A 20,066-nucleotide genomic window follows, 5' to 3' on the forward strand; every position below is an offset into this window, starting at 1 on the left:
TATCCGTACCTCATTCCTTTTTATTGTTAAATAGTATACCATTATATGAATATGACACTTTGTTTATCCATTTATGAATTGACAGACTTTTAGATAGTTTCTAGCTTTTTTGCTGTTACAAATAATATTGTTAGGAATATTTACCTGTAAGTCTTTTGTGTAGATATATGTTACTATAACTTCTCTTGGATAGAGTCCTAGGAGTGGAATTGCAGGGCTCTATGGTAACTTTATGTTGAACTTTTTAAGTAACTGCCAAACTGTTTTCCCAATATGTGGTACTATATTACATTCCCATCAGTGAAGTATGAGGGTTCTTTTTCTCCATCTCCTTGCCGACATTTGTTACTATCTGCCTTTTTGATTATTGCCATTCTAGTGGCTGTACATAGTGGTATGTCATAGTTTTAATTTGCATTTCCTTAATGACTATGATGCTGAACACCTTTTCTATGTCTGTTGGCCATTTATGTATCTTTTTTGGTAAAATGTCTATTTACAATTTTTGCCCATTTTCAACTGTTTTTTTTTGTATTCTTGTCATTACCGTTATTTTAATAGTTCTCTGATTTTGAACAGGTCTGATAGATACCATCATGATCAGAATAGGTGGGAAATCTGGCAAATGTCTAGGTTTCTGTACATGTACTACAATATCTGTGTAACTAAAATAGGGGGAAGTATTTAAACTACTTTTTTAAAGATTTTATTGGGGAAGGGGAACAGGACTTTATTGGGGAACAGTGTGTACTTCCAGGACTTTTTTTTTTTTTCCAAGTCAAGCTGTTGTCCTTTCAGTCTTAGTTGTGGAAGGTGTCTTCAAGTTGTTGTCCTTTCAGCCTTAGTTGTGGAGGGCGCAGCTCAGCTCCAGGTCCAGTTGTCATTGCTAGTTGCAGGGGGCGCAGCCCACCATCCCTTGCGGGAGTCGAACCGGCAACCTTGTGGTTGAGAGTCCACTGGCCCATGTGGGAATCCAACTGGCAGCCTTCAGAGTTAGGAGCATGGAGCTCCAACCACCTGAGCCGCTGGTCCAGCCCTAAACTATTTTTGTTGTTGTTACAGAACTAAAGAGGCACTGGTCAATGGAATTTTGTAGAAATTTGTAGAAATTTAGGAGTGTGTAGTGATGCTGAAAAAGCTGCATTTCCAGCATGCATCATCATGGTCAAGCAGAAGCAGGCACCCTTGTTATTGTTTGCAGGAAAGCAGTCCTGAAGAGATACTAGTACACGTCTCCAACTGCCTTAAGCCATTGACACTGATTATTGAATATACACTAGTTCTACCTTAGTTTGAAATGTTCCTGGATTTTATTTGGTTTATAATTTGGTGACTTATTAAGAGAATTAATGAGCAACTTTTGAATTACTTATCACTGTTATATGATGGTTGTGAAATGCTTTATTATTGGAAGATCAGGACGTGTGAAATAGTATGTTTTAGTTATGTACAATTCATTTATAACACTGGGTTATGGATTAGAAATATTCTTATCCTACTTCCTTGGATTGCTTTTCCTACTTTTTTTTTTTCATTCTTGTTTGCCCTCTGTCTTGTGTTACTAAGTATTTTAGTATCTAGCTCTCTGGACGTAAACTATGGAAACTTAATAAAACTGTAGATTTTTAGTTCTGGAAGATCATTATTGATAATCTCTTTCAAGATTCAGGTTTTGCTACATAGGGCAGCATAACCTCTGGTGATTGGGAGTCCTTAGTTCTGAGATGGGACCTAGGGATCTGTTTTTGTGAGTAGAGCTTCAGGTGATTCTTAGGATCAGGCAAGTTTGCAAAGCATTGGTGTGGCAGAAAGAGCAGGGCTTTAGAATCAAATGCACCTGAGTTTTAGTCACGTCTCATTTAATTGCTAGCTGTGTATTTTGGGGCACATAAATCACCTCTAGTAATAGTACTTACTTTACAGGATATTGAGATGATTAAAAGAAATATCATATATAAAGAGTAGGGTCCCCCCAAAATATGCAACGTTATTTATTGTAACTTTTCCATTTAACACAATAATTAGACAAATTTGAGCACTTCAGGTTAGTGATGAAGAAGGCTCATTTTTGGAGAAATGTACCAATTAGCAGTGGGATGCAGATGAGATTTTTACAGCGAAGGCAAGTAATATCATCAAATAAGTTCAGGGTCACTTTTTTTGAAGAAAGGCAATGATATGGGAAGACATTGTTAAAATAGGGGTGTGCGGTGGGTTAAGGTGGGTATTATGAACAGTAAGGGCCCAGAGGCAGGAAATAAAAAAGCACCTTCAGAAAACAGTGGACGTTCCATTAGTCTCTTTCATACGACAAACTTGGAGCAGCGCCAGGAGATGGGGATAGAAAACATAGGTTGAGTTTGAGAGATTTGGCTTTTGTTTCAACTAAAGATTTTGAATGGAAGAATGATTAACCTGGTAACAGTGTGAGGGTTAAGAATTGATTCGGGGGGGGGGGGAAATTAGGAGGTTGCTTCAATAATAATAGTAATTGAATAATAATTAAGGGTTTGATAGCAGTAGGAATTTATATCTCAAAACGAAATGCTGATGCCTAAAATTCATCTGAAAGGTGCTGTAATTCCTATAACCCAGGTAAATTAAAAAAAAAACACACAACACAAACCATTGTCTATATTAAAATATTTTCCATACTAAAAATAATTTTTTTTAAGGTGAGGCCCTTATTTCAGTAGCTGTTAACTTTGAGAGCCAAGAGGTGGGGGGAAGGACCAGAGCTGCGTCCCAGGCGAGCCGCGGCGCGCGCACACCGAGCAGGCACCAGCAGCCGGAGGGGGCGTGTGCAGAAGCCGGGTCGCAGGCCGAGGTGCGCGGCGGTTCCGGGTATCGCGAGAGTTGGGCGGGCCGAGCAATCGCAGCAGTCAATACCGCCACCCTCCCGGGAGGAGCCGCCAGCTCCGGGCTCTCCAAATTCTGAGCTCTCATCATGGCGGCGGCGGCCGCGGCGGCCGGCGGGGGGCCGCAGCCGCCCCAAGCTGAACTGCCCGCGCCCGGGCTGGCCCTGGACAAGGCGGCCACCGCCGCGCACCTGAAGGCGGCCCTTAGCCGGCCGGACAACCGGGCAGGTGCGGAGGAGCTGCAGGCGTTGCTGGAGCGGGTGCTGAGCGCTGAGCGGCCGCTGGCTGCGGCTGCCGACAGCGAGGAGGCGGCGGCGGCCGGCGGCGGCGGCGGGCCGGGGGCGGCCGAGGAGGACGCCCTGGAGTGGTGTAAGTGCCTTCTGGCAGGCGGCGGCGGCTACGACGAGTTCTGCGCGGCGGTGCGGGCCTACGACCCCGCGGCGCTCTGCGGCCTGGTGTGGACAGCCAACTTCGTGGCCTACCGCTGCCGGACGTGCGGCATCTCCCCCTGCATGTCGCTGTGCGCGGAGTGCTTCCACCAGGGTGATCACACTGGACACGACTTCAACATGTTCCGCAGTCAGGCCGGGGGCGCCTGTGACTGCGGGGACAGCAACGTGATGCGGGAAAGTGGGTGAGTGGAGCCTTCCCCCCGGGCCGGGGGCATCGCGGGTGGCCTTGACCGGGGTCTGGGGAGGACAGGAACGGGGACCTGGGAGCCGATCCTGAGCTGTCTAGGGAGAGGAGTGGGGGAGGGTGCAGCCACGTGGGGTTGGAGGTGTCTGAGCTGTCAGCGGTGGGAAGGGGATGGGGAGGAGGGGAGAGCGGGGAGCATGTTTAGGGAACGCGTCTGTGGATTTGCGGGAATCCACGGCGAAAAAAGAAGACAGTGCGTGGGATAGCAGGGGAGGGAAAGGGAAAGGCTACTTGGGGACTCTGTTGTTGAGCTGTCAAGTGTGTACGGGTTGGGAAAGGCTGTAAAGCAGCTTGGCTTTTGGGAAGAAATGGTGATACGATTTGGGTTGCCTGGGAGGGGCATGGTGTTCGGGACCAAATTGGGTTGCAGGATAATGGGAGTCGGGGAGGTGGTCTTGCAACTGCAGGGGAGGACAGTTTGGGGAAAAGGACTTGTGAACTGTCAGTGTGTCTCATTCAGTACGGGGGAAGGAGCTCTTGATCTTAGGGAGCTTAAGGGAGGAGGGAAGGGGAGGGGCCTGCATGAAAAGTGACTGTTGAGCTGTCAGTGGAGTATTTGGTGTGCTGGAATGACGTCGAGAATTGGGCTACTGACCAGTCAGTTATAGAGTACCCTCCATACAAGAACAAATAAAACACTGAGCGAATTAGGAGTCAAGTGTTAGCACTTTTCTAGTTAAAAGGACACCTTATTCACTGACTAATATGTGACATCTTTCTAAAAGGAGACACTCAACAATTGCTTTTTCAATAGGAGCGATGTACCAGGGTATTGGGACTTGGGACAAAAGACATTTCAGAGGTTTCAGTGAGTTAAACAGTTGGTACATATATAGTGTCTTGGCTTGGGACATGAAATCCAAGTTTAGGGAAGGCCTGGGAAAAGAAAAAACTTACTGAAAGAGATTTTAGCTGGGTAGTAGTTGAAAGAATGTTAGCAAATCCAGTTATTCAAGTTTTTCAAATTTTAGGTCTTACAATTATAGAATAATCCCTTTAGAAATAGTCACTATTTCCTTCTTTGGAGTACTTGTAGGTCACTGTACTCCAGAATGTTTGTAACTACTAGGTGCAAGCAAGGTTTCTAGGATATTAAAAATGAACAAGACAATCACCTACTCCTTAAGCTGTTTACTAGAGTAGAAAATGATAAATTCCTTAATAGTTCAGGAGTTAGAGGAGGCTTCTGTGCAGAGGGAATAAGAATAAGTCTTCAGAAAGGACGTATTTTTAGGTTGCTGTTAACTATTACCACTACTATTACTACCACTGTGTTTCCATGAAAGTAGGACTTAGCTGGACCATCAGCTCTAACGCATCTTTTGGAGCAAAAATTAATATAAGACCTGGTATAATATAATATAATATAATTAATATAATTAATGTAATATAATATAATAAATATACCGGGTCTTCTATTAATTTTTGCTCCAAAAATGCATTAGAGCTGATAGTCCGACTAGGTCTTATTTTTGGGGAAACATGATACTTACTACTGGTATTATTCACAACAACAGTAATAACAACAGTAATAACAGCAGCCAATATTTGAGAGTGTAAAGTGACACTTACAAATACTTTTCAAAATTAATATTTGAATAGGCAAAATATTCATATAGCTAAAAAACCAAAAAAAAAATGAAGACATACACAGTTTGAAGTTTCCCTCTCACCTTGTCTCCCATCTTCCTGGTTCCTTTCCACCATTGTTAGTTTCTCTTAGTTTAAAAACTAACAAGGATGAATATGTATTTTGATTTTTCAGTCTCTTATGCAAAAGGTAACATACCATATTCACTTTTTTACACATCTTGCATTTTTCACTTAACTAAGAGGTCTTTCCATGTCAGTAAATCAGTGACATGGTGTTTATTTAAGAACCAAAACTGCTGCACAGTGTTCCATGTCATGAATTTGCCATTCTTTATGTAATCATCACTTTTGATGGACAGTTGGTTTCCAGTATGAAATAAAAAACCTGGTATAACTGTCTTTTCACACCTGTGCAAGAATATCAATGGGATAAGTTCTCAAAAGTGGGATATCCAGATTGCCCTCTATAAGGAGAGGATGAAACTTCCTGTTTTCCAACAGCCTTACCAAAGGTGTTACTAAAACTTTGGATTTTTATCCATCTACTTGGTAAGCAGTGGTCAAATATTAACTGCTTTATATGATTTAACTCACGTGATCTTCAACTCAGATTATTACTGTTATTATTCCCATTGTACGGAAGAGGAAAGTGGGGCACTGGGTTCTTAAAAACTTGCTCAGGATTACACATGTAGTAAGATAGCCATGCTGGATCCAGAGCCTGACTACTCAACACTTCTCTGCTGCCACTATAAATAACATTCTTGTTGCTACTTTTGTTTAATATTGGTTTCTCTTTTTTTTAATATGCTGTTCTTATTTGGGCCTTTGTTACTTTTTCTTTTTAAAAATATATTTAAAAATAAGATGTATTTCAAAACATAGAGGAGGCCAAGACATGGAAACAACCAAAATGTCCTTCGATAGATGAATGGATAAAGAAGTTGTGGTACATATACACAATGGAATACTATTCGGCGTTAAGGAAAGATGATATAGGAGCATTTGTGACAACATGGATGGATCTCGAGAGAATAATGCTAAGTGAAATAAGTCAGACAGAAAAAGCAGAGAACCCTATGATTTCACTGATATGTGGTATATAAACCAAAAAGAACAAGACAAACAAACGAGAAACAAAAACTCATAGACACAGACAATAATTTAGTGGTTACCAGAGGGTAAGGGGGTGGGGGGTGGGTGATGAGGGTAAAGGGGATCAAATATATGGTGATGGAAGGAGAACTGACTCTGGGTGGTGAACACGCAATGGGATTTATAGACGATGTAATACAGAATTGTACACCTGAAATCTATGTAAATTTACTAACAATTGTCACCCCAATAAAATTAATTAAGAAAAAAACATAGAGGAAGGAGTTGAAACAATCTTTTACTGATATTTAGACATTTTTACTTCTTAGACTAGTTTAGCTTTTAGGAGATCCTCAAAAATCATGAAGGTAAGTAATATTGATTCCAGAATTTTGGAACACAGTGATCATTATCAGTTTGATGTGGATGAGAGGCAAATCTGATCTAATGGTGATGTTTCAGTGCAGGAGCGGAAAATGTCAGTGAGTTTCTTTGAAGGTACCCATACAGGTTTAGGACCTCTGGCCTGTAGAGAGTCCACATGCTAATCTCATAGCACTTGTCTTGACTGACATCTTACAGATACTTAGTTTTTTTTTTCCCCAGCCTGGCAACCTTCCATGAGTTGATAAAAAGTATTTAAGTATTACTGTCTATCTGAAATGCAAAATTATTGCCTTGTATGTGCCAGTGGTTTCCATGTTCAATTTCATAAAGGGCAAGAATGAACAATAAACAGTATTGTGGCTATATGATTATTCTGAAATTTGTACAACCCTTTAGGTTGGATAGAATAATTCATCTGGGCTACACAACTACTAGTCTCCTGCCTGGAAACAGATAAGTGATATTAGCCTGCAGTGCAAGTAAAAAGGCTGCCTCTGGAACTTTTTAGAACTGGATATCATTAACAAATTACATCATGGTTTTTGGTGGGCAAAGGTGGATTACCTTGGCATGGACAGAATATGTTTAACTTTTCTCAGTTTTTGATATTTCTTAACATCCGTTTAGATTGCTGAAGATTGGATATGTATTGGTTTTGGGGTTGTTTATTATTCTAACTGCCATAAAAGTTTGTAAATCCCATTGTTCAGTAAATTTTTAAGGAAAGATTCCACTTTTCTCTGTATCCGTGTTCTTAGTAAAAGAAGAAATTCTGCTGCGACTTAATCTTTTTCCCCAGTGACTGTAGTGGGTATGATTGGAGAGGGGAAAGAATTTTGGATCCATCACAACCTGTATTACCATTTAATTTTCAAATTTATAGTTAACAGAAATATGGGGGGAAGGATTCAGTTATTTTTGATTAGTAATATTGACATAATAAATGTGGTGATATTAACACGTATAAAAAGCAAAGGAAGAAAACTGAGAATTCATTTGTGCGATGAGATCACAAAGGCTATGGAAACTATATTAATAACTGTATGTGTAACTTCATATTTTGCCACTAATGAGTAAGTGCAGTCGTAGATGGATGAGCTAAAAGAAAAAGAAGTAATGGAAAATGTGAAGTAATGTCTGACAGGTTTAGGGATCTGATGGTACTAACTATAAATTGGAATTTTAAACATTTAGTTCTCAAATTTTGATGCAGAAGATGACCATTTTCATGTTCTATACTGTATTATAGATATTTTTGCCTCCTTGCTGGTTCTTCCTCACAGATTTTAAACTCCTTAAAGAATAGGAACCTCATCTTGCTATTGATCAGAGGCAAGCACGGTCTCATATACTTAATAGGTGCTTAGTAAATGTGGAATTGGATAAAATAGTGGCTGTTATACCTGAAAATTTGCCCTAATATTACATTGCTTTAGTTATTTAGGCATGGATTATTAAATCCATAGCTTTTTTTTTTTCAAAGTATTTCAGGGAAAATTTCTTTCTAAGTTTCAAAAGTAATACATATTGGTTATAAAATAAAAATAAGTAGATAAAGTGGAAAGTAAAGGTTCCTCTTTTTTCCATCTTGCTCTTCAGTGAGAGATTTCCTTTACTTTCTTTTGAACTTAGTTATACATTTGAGATGTTAGTGATAATTTACTCAGCGTTTGTATATATTTTGTTGTGGCAAGTTTTTAGGTTATGTGGCCTGTGTCAATAACCTAAAGTGGAAGCAGTTAAGTGACTGGTTGAATAGTGTTTGGTGCCTTACTTTTTCTTCCTTAACAGATTTATTGGACACTGTGTCTTATTCATACACATAGAACAGTTTTTTTTAAAGTTAAATAGTATTTCATTGTATTTTCATGTTTTTGTATTTTACTGTGATTTATGAAATCCATTCCTTACTGGTAGACATTTAAATTATTTCCTGGCTTGGGCTGTTATCTTAGGCTATTATAAACACTGTCATAGTCAGTATGTTTGTATACACATTTTTGTGTATATGTACCCTGTTTCCCTGAAAATAAGACTGGGTTTTTTATTAAGTTGTGCTTTAAAAGATACGTTAGAGCTTATGTTCAGGGGATGTCATCCTGAAAAATCATGCCAGGGCTCATTTTCTAGTCTTATTTTCCGGGAAACATGGTATGAACATATGTGTGAAGATAAGTTCCCAGAAGTTATATCTTGGTTGCAGGAAATATGCATTTTAAACTTTCATAGAGCCATCGTAAGAAATTAATTTATATTCCCACCAACAATGAATGAAAGAGCATGTTTCCCCACATTGTAGCCAGTATATGTTATTACCAGTTTTTCTGATTTTTGTTGATCTGATAAATGACAAATGATACCTTGTTTCATCTGTTACCCTTCTCTCTACTTCCCTTCTCTCCCAAATTGGAGTATTTTGAAGCAAATCTCAGATACCTTATAATTTAATTTATAAATATTTGAGTATGCATCTCTGTAAAGAGATGTGAACTCTTGAAAGTAAAACGTAATTCAGATATCCATTGACAGATGAATGGATGAACAAAATGTGGTATATGCATAAAATGGAATATTATTCAGCCTTTAAAAGGAATGAAATTCAGTCCAGATTCAGGACTTTGGATCAAGATGGCAGAGTAGGTAAGTGCTGTACTCGCCTCCTCCCATGACCACATCAGAATTACAACTAAATTACAGAACAGCCTCCATTAAGAACCATCTGAAGATAGAAATCCTATAACTAAGGATATAAAGAAGCAGCCATGTCAAGACTGCTAGGGGCAGAGACACAGAACAGTCAGGCCCTAGACCTACAGTGTGGTGGTTAAAAACAAGGAGGCAGAGCTTGGCTGAGAAGGTCTCCCCTGAGGTGTGAGGGGTTGCAGCCCCTCACCAGGCTGTGCCAAGAAGAGGAGTCTTCTTACTTCTGGTTGTGAAAACCAGTGAGGACTGTGGCTGAGTGAGACAAAGGGATACTGGAGTTTCAGGCATTCCTCTTAAAGGGCCCATGCATGAACTTGTGGACTTGCTCAGAGCTCCAGCACTGGGGCAGCACCTTGAGAAGCACCAGAGACGGGAGGAAGAGCTGAATTGACAAGTTTCAGGGTGAGGGCTAGAGGGGCAGGGGGCAGGATAGCTCACTTGGGGACAGGTCTGGCAGACCCTATTTCTTTGTTGAGGTGTTTCCCCACCTGCTTGCAAGCACAAGTGGCACCAAATCTGAATCTCCATCAACCTGTCTAACACTGTTCCATTGTGGTGATTCCCTGAGACTCTTGCCTCACCCAATTTGAGTGCCTAGCCCGAACCTCTTCCAGAGGCTTTTCCACACAAATGGCCTTTCAGGTCACGCTGTGGACGTCCCTAAAAATCTTTCAAAGGTCCACAAATCCCAAACAAGTTGGCTGTGGCCTTGGTGTGCCCCATACCTCTTGCTGTGTGGCGCCAAGCTGACACTGTTGGCAACCAGCCTTGATTGCCTCTCCCAGGTGCCTCCAAGCACAGTACAGGTGACAACCATCTGCAGATCACTTTACAGCTCCTTTCAGGTGGCTCCAGGCAAGGCACAGGCAGTGGCTGATCTTGGTCTGCACCACAACCCCTCCCAGGAGGCCTCAGAACCAAAACACCTGTTGGCTGGCTTCAGACCACACCAGAGCACCACCAAATGAGCTCTACAAAAGACACACCTATAGGGAGGACTTGACAGTTACCAGAGCCCCGTTAAAGTGAATCCTATCCCTGCACAACAGTTCTGTGTCATGGCCATTCCTCACATCCAGTCAGCCTGAGGATCAATCCCTCTCACTGATGTGCCAACAGCAATCAAGGCTAAACTACAACAGGAGGGCACACACAACCCTCATAAGGGACACCTCTGGAGCATTCAGCTCAGGTGAACAGGGAGACTGCCATGGAGCCCCACAGGACATCTATTACATGAGGCTACTCTACCAAGAATGGGAAACATGGCAGCTGTACCTAATACATAGAAATAAACAAAGGAAGGCAGCCAAAATGAGGAGACAAAGAAACATGACCCAAATGAAACACCAGGACAAAACTCCAGAAAAAGAACTCAGTGAAATGGAGACAACAACTTACCAGATGCAGAGTTTAAAACACTGGTTATAAATATGCTCAGTGAACTTAGGGGAAAAATAGATGAACTGAGAACTTCAGTAAAGGTAGGAAACATAAAAATGGAGATAGAAAACAAAAAAGAACCAGGCAGAAATGAAAATTATAATAACTGAAATGAAGAATACATGAAAGGGGATCAACAGTAGGTTACATGAAGCAGTGGGTTGAACCAGCGATTTGGAAGACAAGGTAGCGGAAAACACCCAATAAGAACAGCAAAAAAAAAAAAAAAAAGAAAAGAAAAGTTGGGCTGGCCTGGTGGCTCAGGTGGTTGGAGCTCCATGCTCCTAATGCTGAAGGTTGCCGGTTCGATTCCCACATGGGCCAATGAGCTCTCAACCACAAGGTTGCTGGTTCAATTCCGCGACTCCCTCCAGGGATGGTGGGCTCCGCCCCCTGCAACTAAGATTGAACACAGCACCTTGAGCTGAGCTGCCGCTGAGCTCCTGGATGGCTCAGTTGGTTAAAGCGTGGCCTCTCAACCACAGGTTGTCGGTTCAACTCCTTGACTCCTGCAAGGGATGGTGGGCTGTGCCCTCTGCAACTAACAACGGCAACTGGGCCTGGAGCTGAGCTGCGCTCTCCACAACTACGATTGAAAGGACAACAACTTGACTTGGAAAAAACCCTGGAAGTTCACACTGTTCCCCAATAAAGTCCTGTTTCCCTTCCCCAATAAAATAAAAAACAGGATAGTTTAAGGAGCATCTGAGAGAAAACATCAAGCATACCAACATTGCATCATAGGGGTACCAGAAGGAGAAGCGAGAGTACAAGGGATTAAAAACCTATTTGAAGAAATGATGAAAATCTTCCCTAACCTGTCAAAGGAAATAGACATACAAGTCCAGGAACTGCAGTTTCAAACAAGATGAACTCAAAGAGGCCCATACCAAGACACATGATAATTAAAATGACAATGTTAAAGACAAAGAGAGAATCTTAAAAGCAGCAAGAGAAAAGCAGTTAATTTCCTACAGGGGAGCTCCCATAGACTGTCAGCTGATTTCTCAATAGAAACTTTGCAAGCCAGAAGGGATTGGCACAAAATATCCAAAGTGATGCAAAGTAAGAACTGACAACCAAGATTACTCTATTCAGCAGGGCTATTATTTAGAATCAAAGTACAGATTAAGAGCTTCCCAGATAAGAAAAAGGTAAAGGAGTTCATCAGCACCAAACCAGTATTACAACAGATGTTAAGGGGACTTCTTTAAAAAAAAGAAGAAAAAGATAAAAAATATGAATACTAAAATGGCAATAACTGCATACCTATGAATAATTACTTTAAACGTAAATGGAGTAAACGCTCCACTCAAAAGACATAAGGTGGCTGAATGGAGAAAAAAGCAAGACCTATACATACGCTGCTTATAGGAGACCCACTTCAGATTGAAAGACACACACAGACAAAGTAAAGGGATGGGGTTGGATGGGTGGTTCAGTTGGTTAGAGCGTGAGCTCTGGGCAACGCGGCTGCCGGTTCGATTCCCACATGGGCCAGCGAGCTGCGCCCTCCGCAGCTGGAATGAGGTCAGTGAGCTGCCGCTGAGCTCCCAGTGGCCGGATGGCTCAGTTGGTTGGAGCGCGGGCTCTCAACCACAAGGTTGCCGGTTCGACTCCTCAACTCCTGCAAGGGATAGTGAGCTGCACCCCCAGCAACTAACAACAGCGACTGGACCTGGAGCTGAGCTGCACCCTACACAACTAAGAGCGAAAGGACAGCAACTTGGCTTGGATGGAGCTGATGAGTCCTGGGAAAAACACACTACTGTTCCCCAATTAAAAAAAGTCCTGGAAATACACGCTGTTTCCCAATAAAGTCCTGTTTCCCTTCCCCAATAATAATAATAAAAAAATCTTAAGAAAAAAGATGAAAAAAAGAAAATAAAGGGATGGAAAAAGATATTTCATGCAAATGGTAACAAAAAAAAGCTTGTGTAGCAATATTTATATCAGACAAAGTAGACTTTAAAACAAAGTCTATATAATGTGACAAAGAAGGACATTTCATAATGATAAAGGGATAAATCAAAGAAGAGGTTATAACTCTTGTAAACGTTTATGTACCAAATGTAGGAACACCTAAGTATATAAAGCAAATATTGATCGATATAAGGGAGAGATTGACAGTAATACAGTCATAGTAGGGGACTTTAACACCTCATTGACATCAATGGATAGGTCATCCATTGACAGAAAATCAACACAGTAGTGGCATTAAATGACACATTGGAGCAGATGGAGTTAATTGATATTTGATATTTTTAGAGCATTTCATTCCAAAGCAGCAGAACATACATTCTTTTCAGGCACAAATCCTTTTCCAGGATTGACCATGTTAGGCCACAAAACAAGTCCCAACAAATTTTAGAAGATTGAAATCATCTCAGCCATCTTTTCTGATCACAATAGATGAAACTAGAAATCAATTATAAGAAGAAAACTGAAAAATACAAATGGAGGCTAAATAACATGATACTAAACAGTAAATGGGTTAACAAAGACATCAAGGAAGAATTCAAAATATGCCTTGAGAAAAATGAAAATGAAAATACAATGACCCCAAAACCTATGGGACACATCCAAAGCAGTTCTAAGAGGGAAATTCATAGCAATACAAGTCTACCTCAGAAACAAGAATATTCTTAAATAAACAATTTATCATTACACATAAAAGGAACTAGAAAAAAGAACGAATAAAGCCCAAAGAGAAGAGAAGGAAGGGAATAATAAAGATCAGAGTGGAAATAAATGAAACAGAGGGTAAATAAATGATACAAAAATCAGTGAAAATAAGAGTTGGTTCTTTGAAAAGATAAACAAAATCTATAAATCTTTAACCAGACTCATTAAGAAAAAATTAGAGAGGACCCAAATAAGTAAAATCAGAAAGAGAAGTGACAACTGACACCAAGAAATACAAATGATTGTAAGAAAATACTATGAACAATTATATGCCAACAAATTGGACAACCTGGAAGGAATGGATAAATTCTTGGAAGCATAAATGTTTGCAAGACTGAATCAAGAAGAAACAAAATGTGAACAGTCTGATACTAATGAAATCGAATCAGTAATCAAAAACTGCCAACAAACTAAAGTCCCAGACAGATTGCTTTGCAGGTGAGCTTTAAAACATTTGAAGAAGAATAACCTGTTCTTCTCAAACTATTCCAAAACACTGAAGAGGAGGGAAGGCTCCTTAGCTCATTTTACGGGGCCAACATTACCGTGATTCCAAAACCAGATGAAAACATTAGAAAAAGAAAATTACAGGCCAGTATCCCTGATGAACATAGTTGCAGAAATTCTCAACAAAACATTAACAAATTGAATTCAGCAACACATTAAAAAAAATCACACATCACGATCAAGTGGGGTTTATTCCTGGGGAGCGAGGTTGGTTCAGTATTTGCAAATCAATGTGATAAACCACATAAAATGAAATATGAAAATCATATGATAATATCAGTAGATACAGAAAAAGCATTTGACAAAATCCACCATCCATATATGATAAGTATGAGCAAAGTGGAGACAGAGGGGTCATACCTCTGCATAATAAAGCCATATATGACAAACCCATCATTAATATACTCAATGGTGAAAAAAGTAAAAGCATTTTCCTTAAGATCAGAAATAAAGCCAGGATGTCCACTTTCACTGAAAATGGTATTGGAAGTCCTAGCCACGGCAATTAGAAAAGAAAAAGAAATGAAAGACATCTAAATTGGAAAGGAAGAAAACTCATTATTTGCAGATGACATGATACTATATATAGAGAACCTGAAAGATTCCACCAAAAACCTATTAGGATTGATAAATGAATTCAGTAAAGTAGCAGGATATAAAATTAATATTCAGAAATCAGTTGCATTTTTATACAGTAATAATGAAGTATCAGGAGGAGAAATTAAGAAAACAGTCCCATTTACAATTGCATCAAAAAATAAAATACCCAGGAATAAATTTAACCATGGAGGTAAAAGACCTGTAGTTGGAAAACTATAAGACATTGAAGAAAGAAACTGAAGGAGATACAAATAAATGGAAGGACATACCATACTCATGGGTAGGAAGAACTAACATTGTTAAAAATGTCCATGCTATCCAAAGTAATCTATAGATTCAATGTAATCCCTATCAAAATACCAATGACATTTTACATAGAACTAGAACAAATAATCCTAAAATTATATGGAATCACAAAATATCCTGAATAGCCACCAAAGTCTTGAGAAAGAAGAACAAAATTGGAGGTATCAGATAAATGGTTTGCAGGTATTTTCCCTCATTCCTTAGGTTACCTGTTCATTTTGTCACATATTTCCTTTGCTGTGCAGAAACTTTTTAGTTTGATGTAGTCCTGTTTGTTTGTTTTTGCTTGTGTTGCTTGTATTTTGTGTGTCATATCCAAAAAATCATTGTCAAGGCCAATATCGAAGAGCTTTTTCTTCAGTTTTTTTTTTCTAGAAGTTTTATGATTTCAGGTCTTATATTTAACTTTTTGATCCATTTTGAGTTAACTCTGTGAGTGGTGTAAGATAGGGATCCAGTTTCATTCCTCTGTATGTGAATATCCAGCTTTCTCAGCACAATTTATTGAAGAGATTGTCCTTTCTCCGTTATGTGTTCTTGGCTTTCTTGTTGACTGTTACTTGATTAAATATGCATGAGTTTATTTCTGGGGTTTCTGTTCTGGTCCATTGATTTATGTGTCTGTTTTTTTTACCCATACCATTCTGTTTTGATTACCATAGCTTTATGATATAGTTTGAAATCAGGAAGCATGATGCCTCTAGCTTTTTTCTTCTTTCTCAAGATTGCCTTGGCTATTTGAGGTTTTTATGGTTTTATATGTATTTTAGGATTGTTTTTCTATTTCTTTGAAAATACCATTGGAATTTTGATAGGGATTGCATTGAATCTATAGGTTGCTTTGGAAGTAGTGTGGAGATTTTAAGAATATTAATTCTTCCTATCCATGAACATGGGATGTCTTTCCATTTATTTGTGTCTTCATCAGTATTTTGTAGTTTTCAGTACATAGATATCTTTCAACACCTTGGTTAAATTTATTATATACTTTATTGTTTTTGATACTATTGTAAATGGAATTTTTTTCTTAATTTCTCTTTCAGGTAGGTTACTGCTAGTATATAAAAATACAATTGAATTTTGTATGTTGATATTGTATCCTGCAACTAGTTATATTCGTTCTAACAGTGTTTTGGTGCAGCCTTTAAGGTTTTCTGTATATAATATGTCATCTTGTAAACAGAGACTTTACATTTTCATTTTTCATTTGGATCCCTCCCTCCCTCCTTGCCTCTCTCCTCCCTCCCTCCCTCCTTCCCTCCTTCCCTCCCTCCTTCCCTTCCTCCTTCCCTTCCTCCCTCCTTTCCTTCCTTCCTTCCCTAGTTACTTTGGCTACGACTTCCAGTACTATGCTGAATAGAAGTGATGAGGGTGAGCGCCCTTGTCTCATTCCTGATCTTAGAGGAGAAATTTTCAGCTTTTCAGTATTGAGTATTATGGTAGCTATGGGCTTGTCATATATGGCCTTTATTATGTTGAGGTACATTCCATCTGTACCCAGTTGATGAGCGTTTTTTTTTTCTTAACCATGACTGTATGCTGAATTTTGTTAAATGCTTTTTCTTCATCTTTTGAGATTATCATATGAAATTTATCCTTTATTTTGTTAATCTGGTTTGTCACATTGATAGATTTCCATATTTTGAACCCTCCTTACATCCTAGGGATAAATACTACATGATCATGGTGTACAGTCTTTTAATGTGCTTTTGAATTTTGTTTGCTAGCCTTTTTTTTTTTTTTTTTGAGAAGTGTTGCATCAACATTCATCAGGGTGTTGCCTGTAATTTTCTTCTCTTGTAGTGTCCTTATATGGCCATGGTAACAAGGTAATGCAGTCTTTACTCCTCTTTAATATTTTTCAGAAGAGTTTGAGAAGGATTGGCATTAATTATTTTTTAAATTTTAATGAAATAAACTAGTGAATTTATCTGGTTCTGGGCTTTTCTTGGCTGAGATTTTTGATTATTGAGTCCATCTTTATACTTGTTATTGGTCTGTTCAGATTTTCTGTTTTTTTCATTTACTCAGTCTTATTAAATTGTTTTGAAGAACTTATCCATTTCTTCTAGATTGTCCAGTGTTTTTGGCATATAAAGTTCATAGTTGTCTCTTATGATTCTTTGTAATTCTGTAGTAGCAGTTGTAATTTCTCCTGTTTAAGTTATACTTTTATTAATTTGAATTATCTTTTTCTTTTATTTAGTCTAGCTTGCTAAAGATTTGTCTGTTTTGTTTATATTTTTTAAAAAAACAACTCTTAGTTTCATTGATCTTTTCTGTTTTTTTTCCATTCTCTATTTTATTTATTTCTGCTCTGTTCTTTGTTACCATTCTACTGCTAACTTGGGCTTATTTTTATTCTTTTTCTAGTTCCTTACTGTATCAAGTTCGGTTATTTATTTGAGGTCTTTTTCCTTAACATAGGCATTTATGAATGCTGTAAACTTTCCTTTTAGAATTGCTTTTTCTTTATCCCACAGGTTTTGGTTTGTATTGTTTCCATTATTAGTTGTTTTAAGATACTTTAAAAATTTCCTTTGATTTCTTCTTTGCCACATTGATTCAGGCGTATGTTAAGTTCCACATATTTGTGTGCATCCCAGTTTTCGTCCTTTTATTGATTTCTAGTTTAATACCTTTATGTTCAGAAAAGATACATGATATAATTTCAGTCTTCTTGACTTTTTCAAGACTTGTTTTGTGGCCTTACATATGATCTTTCTTGGAGAATGTCCTATTTCATACTTGAGAATGTGTATGCTGATGCTGTTGGATGGAATATTCTGTATATGTCTTTTAGGTTCATTTGATCTATAGTGTTGTTCAAATCTGTTGTTTCCTTATTAATAGTTTGTCTGGTTTTCATTGTTGAAAGTAGATTATTGTAGTTCCCTACTTTTATGTTATTAATGTTTATTTCTCCTCCAGTTGTGTTAGTATTTGTTTTATATATTTAAATGCTCTCATGTTGGGTATATAAACACTCACAATTGTTTTACCTTCTTGATAAATTGACCCTTTTATTATAATGTAATGTCCTTCTTTGTCTCTTGTGATTTATTTATTTTTTTTCACTGCTCCAGTCAGCGAAAAGGAAACTTTATTGAAGCCCCAGGGCTGTGGGATTTTGGCAGGAGGCTGCCCTGTGGGCTGAGGAGGTGGTTGAGGGACCTTATTTGACCTTCTTCTTGGGGCATAGGTTGTTGGTGTGGCCACACTTCTTCTTATGCAGTTGACAGCGTGGGGATGCAGGTGGGCATAACACTTGTGGCAGATCATCTTGTCACAGTTGTAATTCTGTCCGAGTTGGTGGAGGGAAGCCTCGATGATACCACCCTGCAGACGAAGCACCAAGTGCAGAGTGGACTCTCTCTGGATATTATAGTCTCTGGATATTATAGTCTGATATTATAGGCTGAGAGAGTGCAGCCATCCTCCAGCTGTTTGCCTGCAAAAATCAGACATTGCTGGTCAGGTGGGATGCCCTCCTTGTCTTGGATTTTAGCTTTGACATTCTCAGTAGTGTCACTGGGCTCGACCTCAGGTGTGATGGTCTTGACCGTCAGGGTCTTCACAAAGATCTGCATCTCTGCATCTGCTGGAGAGGCTGCCCTGCCGCCAGGTTGAAAAGAAAGAGTTTTTGTGACTATTTTTGACCTAAAGTCTATTTTGTCTGATATAAGTATGGCCACTTCTGCTCTCTTTTGGTTACCATTTGCGTGGATTATTATTTTTCTATCCTTTTGCTTTCAGCTTATGTATATCCATAAGGCTAAAGTGAGACTCCTTTTTTTTTTAAAAAAATATTTGTGTTGCTATGTTTTTTAAAAAGATTTTTATTGGGGAACAGTGTGTTTCTTCAGGGCCCATCAGCTCCAAGTCATTGTCCTTCAATCTGGTTGTGGAGGGCACAGCTCAGCTCCAAGTCCAGTCGCCATTTTCAATCTTTAGTTGCAGAGGGCGCAGCCCACCATCCCATGTAGGAATCGAACCGGCAACCTTGTTGACAGCTCGCACTGTAACCAACTGAGCCATCCAGCTGCCCCTCCAGCAGCTCAGTGGCAGCTCGTTGTCTTCAATCTAGTTGTGGAGGGCGCAGCTCACTGGCCCGCATGGGAATTGAACCGGCAACCCTGTTATTCAGAGCTCGTGCTCTAACTAACTGAGCCATCCAGCTGTCCCCTGTAGTTATTTTTAATATGTTCTTTTTTGAAACTTTTATATGAGGATTGAAGGTGACTTATGTACCATCTCTGCAATATTAGAGAATGACGTTGACTATCTATAAATTTACCTTTACCGGTGAGTGTTATATACTTCTGTTTTTCATTATTAATTAGCATCCTTTCATTTCAGCTTTAAGAATTTCCGGTAGCATTTCTTATAATCCATATCTGGTGGTGATGAACTCTTTTAGCTTTTTTTGTTTGAGAAAGTCTTTATGTCTCCTTTTCTGAATGGCAGCTTTGCTACGCATAGTATTCTTGGTTGGCAGTTTTTTCTGTCAATATCTTGAATAGATCATCCCATCTCTCCTGGCTTGTGAGATTCCTGCTAAGAAATCCACTTATAGATTTATGGGAGCTCTATTGTTTGACGATTTGCTTTTCTCTTGCTGTTTTTTTGATTTATCTCTTTATCTTTGACTTCTGACATCTTAATTATAGTTTGTCTCCGTATTGCCCTTTTTGGGTTTAGGAACTGTAGGGCCTCATGGATTGGATGTTAATTTCTTTCCCCAAATTTGGGAAGTTTTCAGCCTTTATTTTTTAAAGTAAAATTTTGTTCCCTCTCTCTTCTCCCTTTGTGAGTCCCTCCCAGAATCTTATATTATTTTTTTGAATGATATCCCATAATTCCTGTAGTCTTTCTTCATTCTTTCTCATTCTTTACCTTCTTCTTCTTTTTTTTTTTTTTTTTAAGATTTTATTGGGGAAGGGGAACAGGACTTTATTGGGGTACAGTGTGAACTTCCAGGCCTTTTTTCCAAGTCAAGTTGTTGTCCTTTCAATGTTAGTTGTGGACGGTGCCATTCAGCTTCAAGTTGTTGTCTTTCAGTCTTAGTTGTAGAGGGTGCAGCTCAGTTCCAGGTCCAGTTGCCCTTGCTATTTGCAGGGGGTGCAGCCCACCATCCCTTGCGGAAGTTGAACCAGCAACCTTGTATTTGAGAGGACGCGCTCCAACCAACTG

The 20,066-nt window shown here is 39.2% G+C and overlaps 1 protein-coding gene and 1 pseudogene across 6 annotated transcripts in view; one reads left to right on the forward strand and one right to left on the reverse strand.

The window, feature by feature from the left end:
- Positions 1–2,904: 2,904 nt before the first annotated feature.
- UBR3 (ubiquitin protein ligase E3 component n-recognin 3) overlaps positions 2,905–20,066 on the forward strand; it is a 172,231-nt gene continuing 155,069 nt past the window's right edge. For all 5 annotated transcript variants that reach the window (XM_081052767.1, XM_081052769.1, XM_081052770.1 and 2 more), the window contains exon 1: positions 2,905–3,492. In XM_081052767.1, the coding sequence (XP_080908893.1) occupies positions 2,948–3,492 (545 nt within the window). In that variant the 5' untranslated portion in view covers positions 2,905–2,947. The remainder of the gene's footprint in view (positions 3,493–20,066) is intronic.
- On the reverse strand, positions 18,049–18,466 carry LOC308498950 (ubiquitin-ribosomal protein eL40 fusion protein-like; annotated as a pseudogene). The gene has a single exon. The product of its transcript is annotated as a ubiquitin-ribosomal protein eL40 fusion protein-like (transcript).

This window comes from Rhinolophus hipposideros (genome assembly GCF_964194185.1).
Source record: "Rhinolophus hipposideros genome assembly, chromosome: 6".
In the NCBI taxonomy this organism is placed as follows: domain Eukaryota; kingdom Metazoa; phylum Chordata; class Mammalia; order Chiroptera; family Rhinolophidae; genus Rhinolophus; species Rhinolophus hipposideros.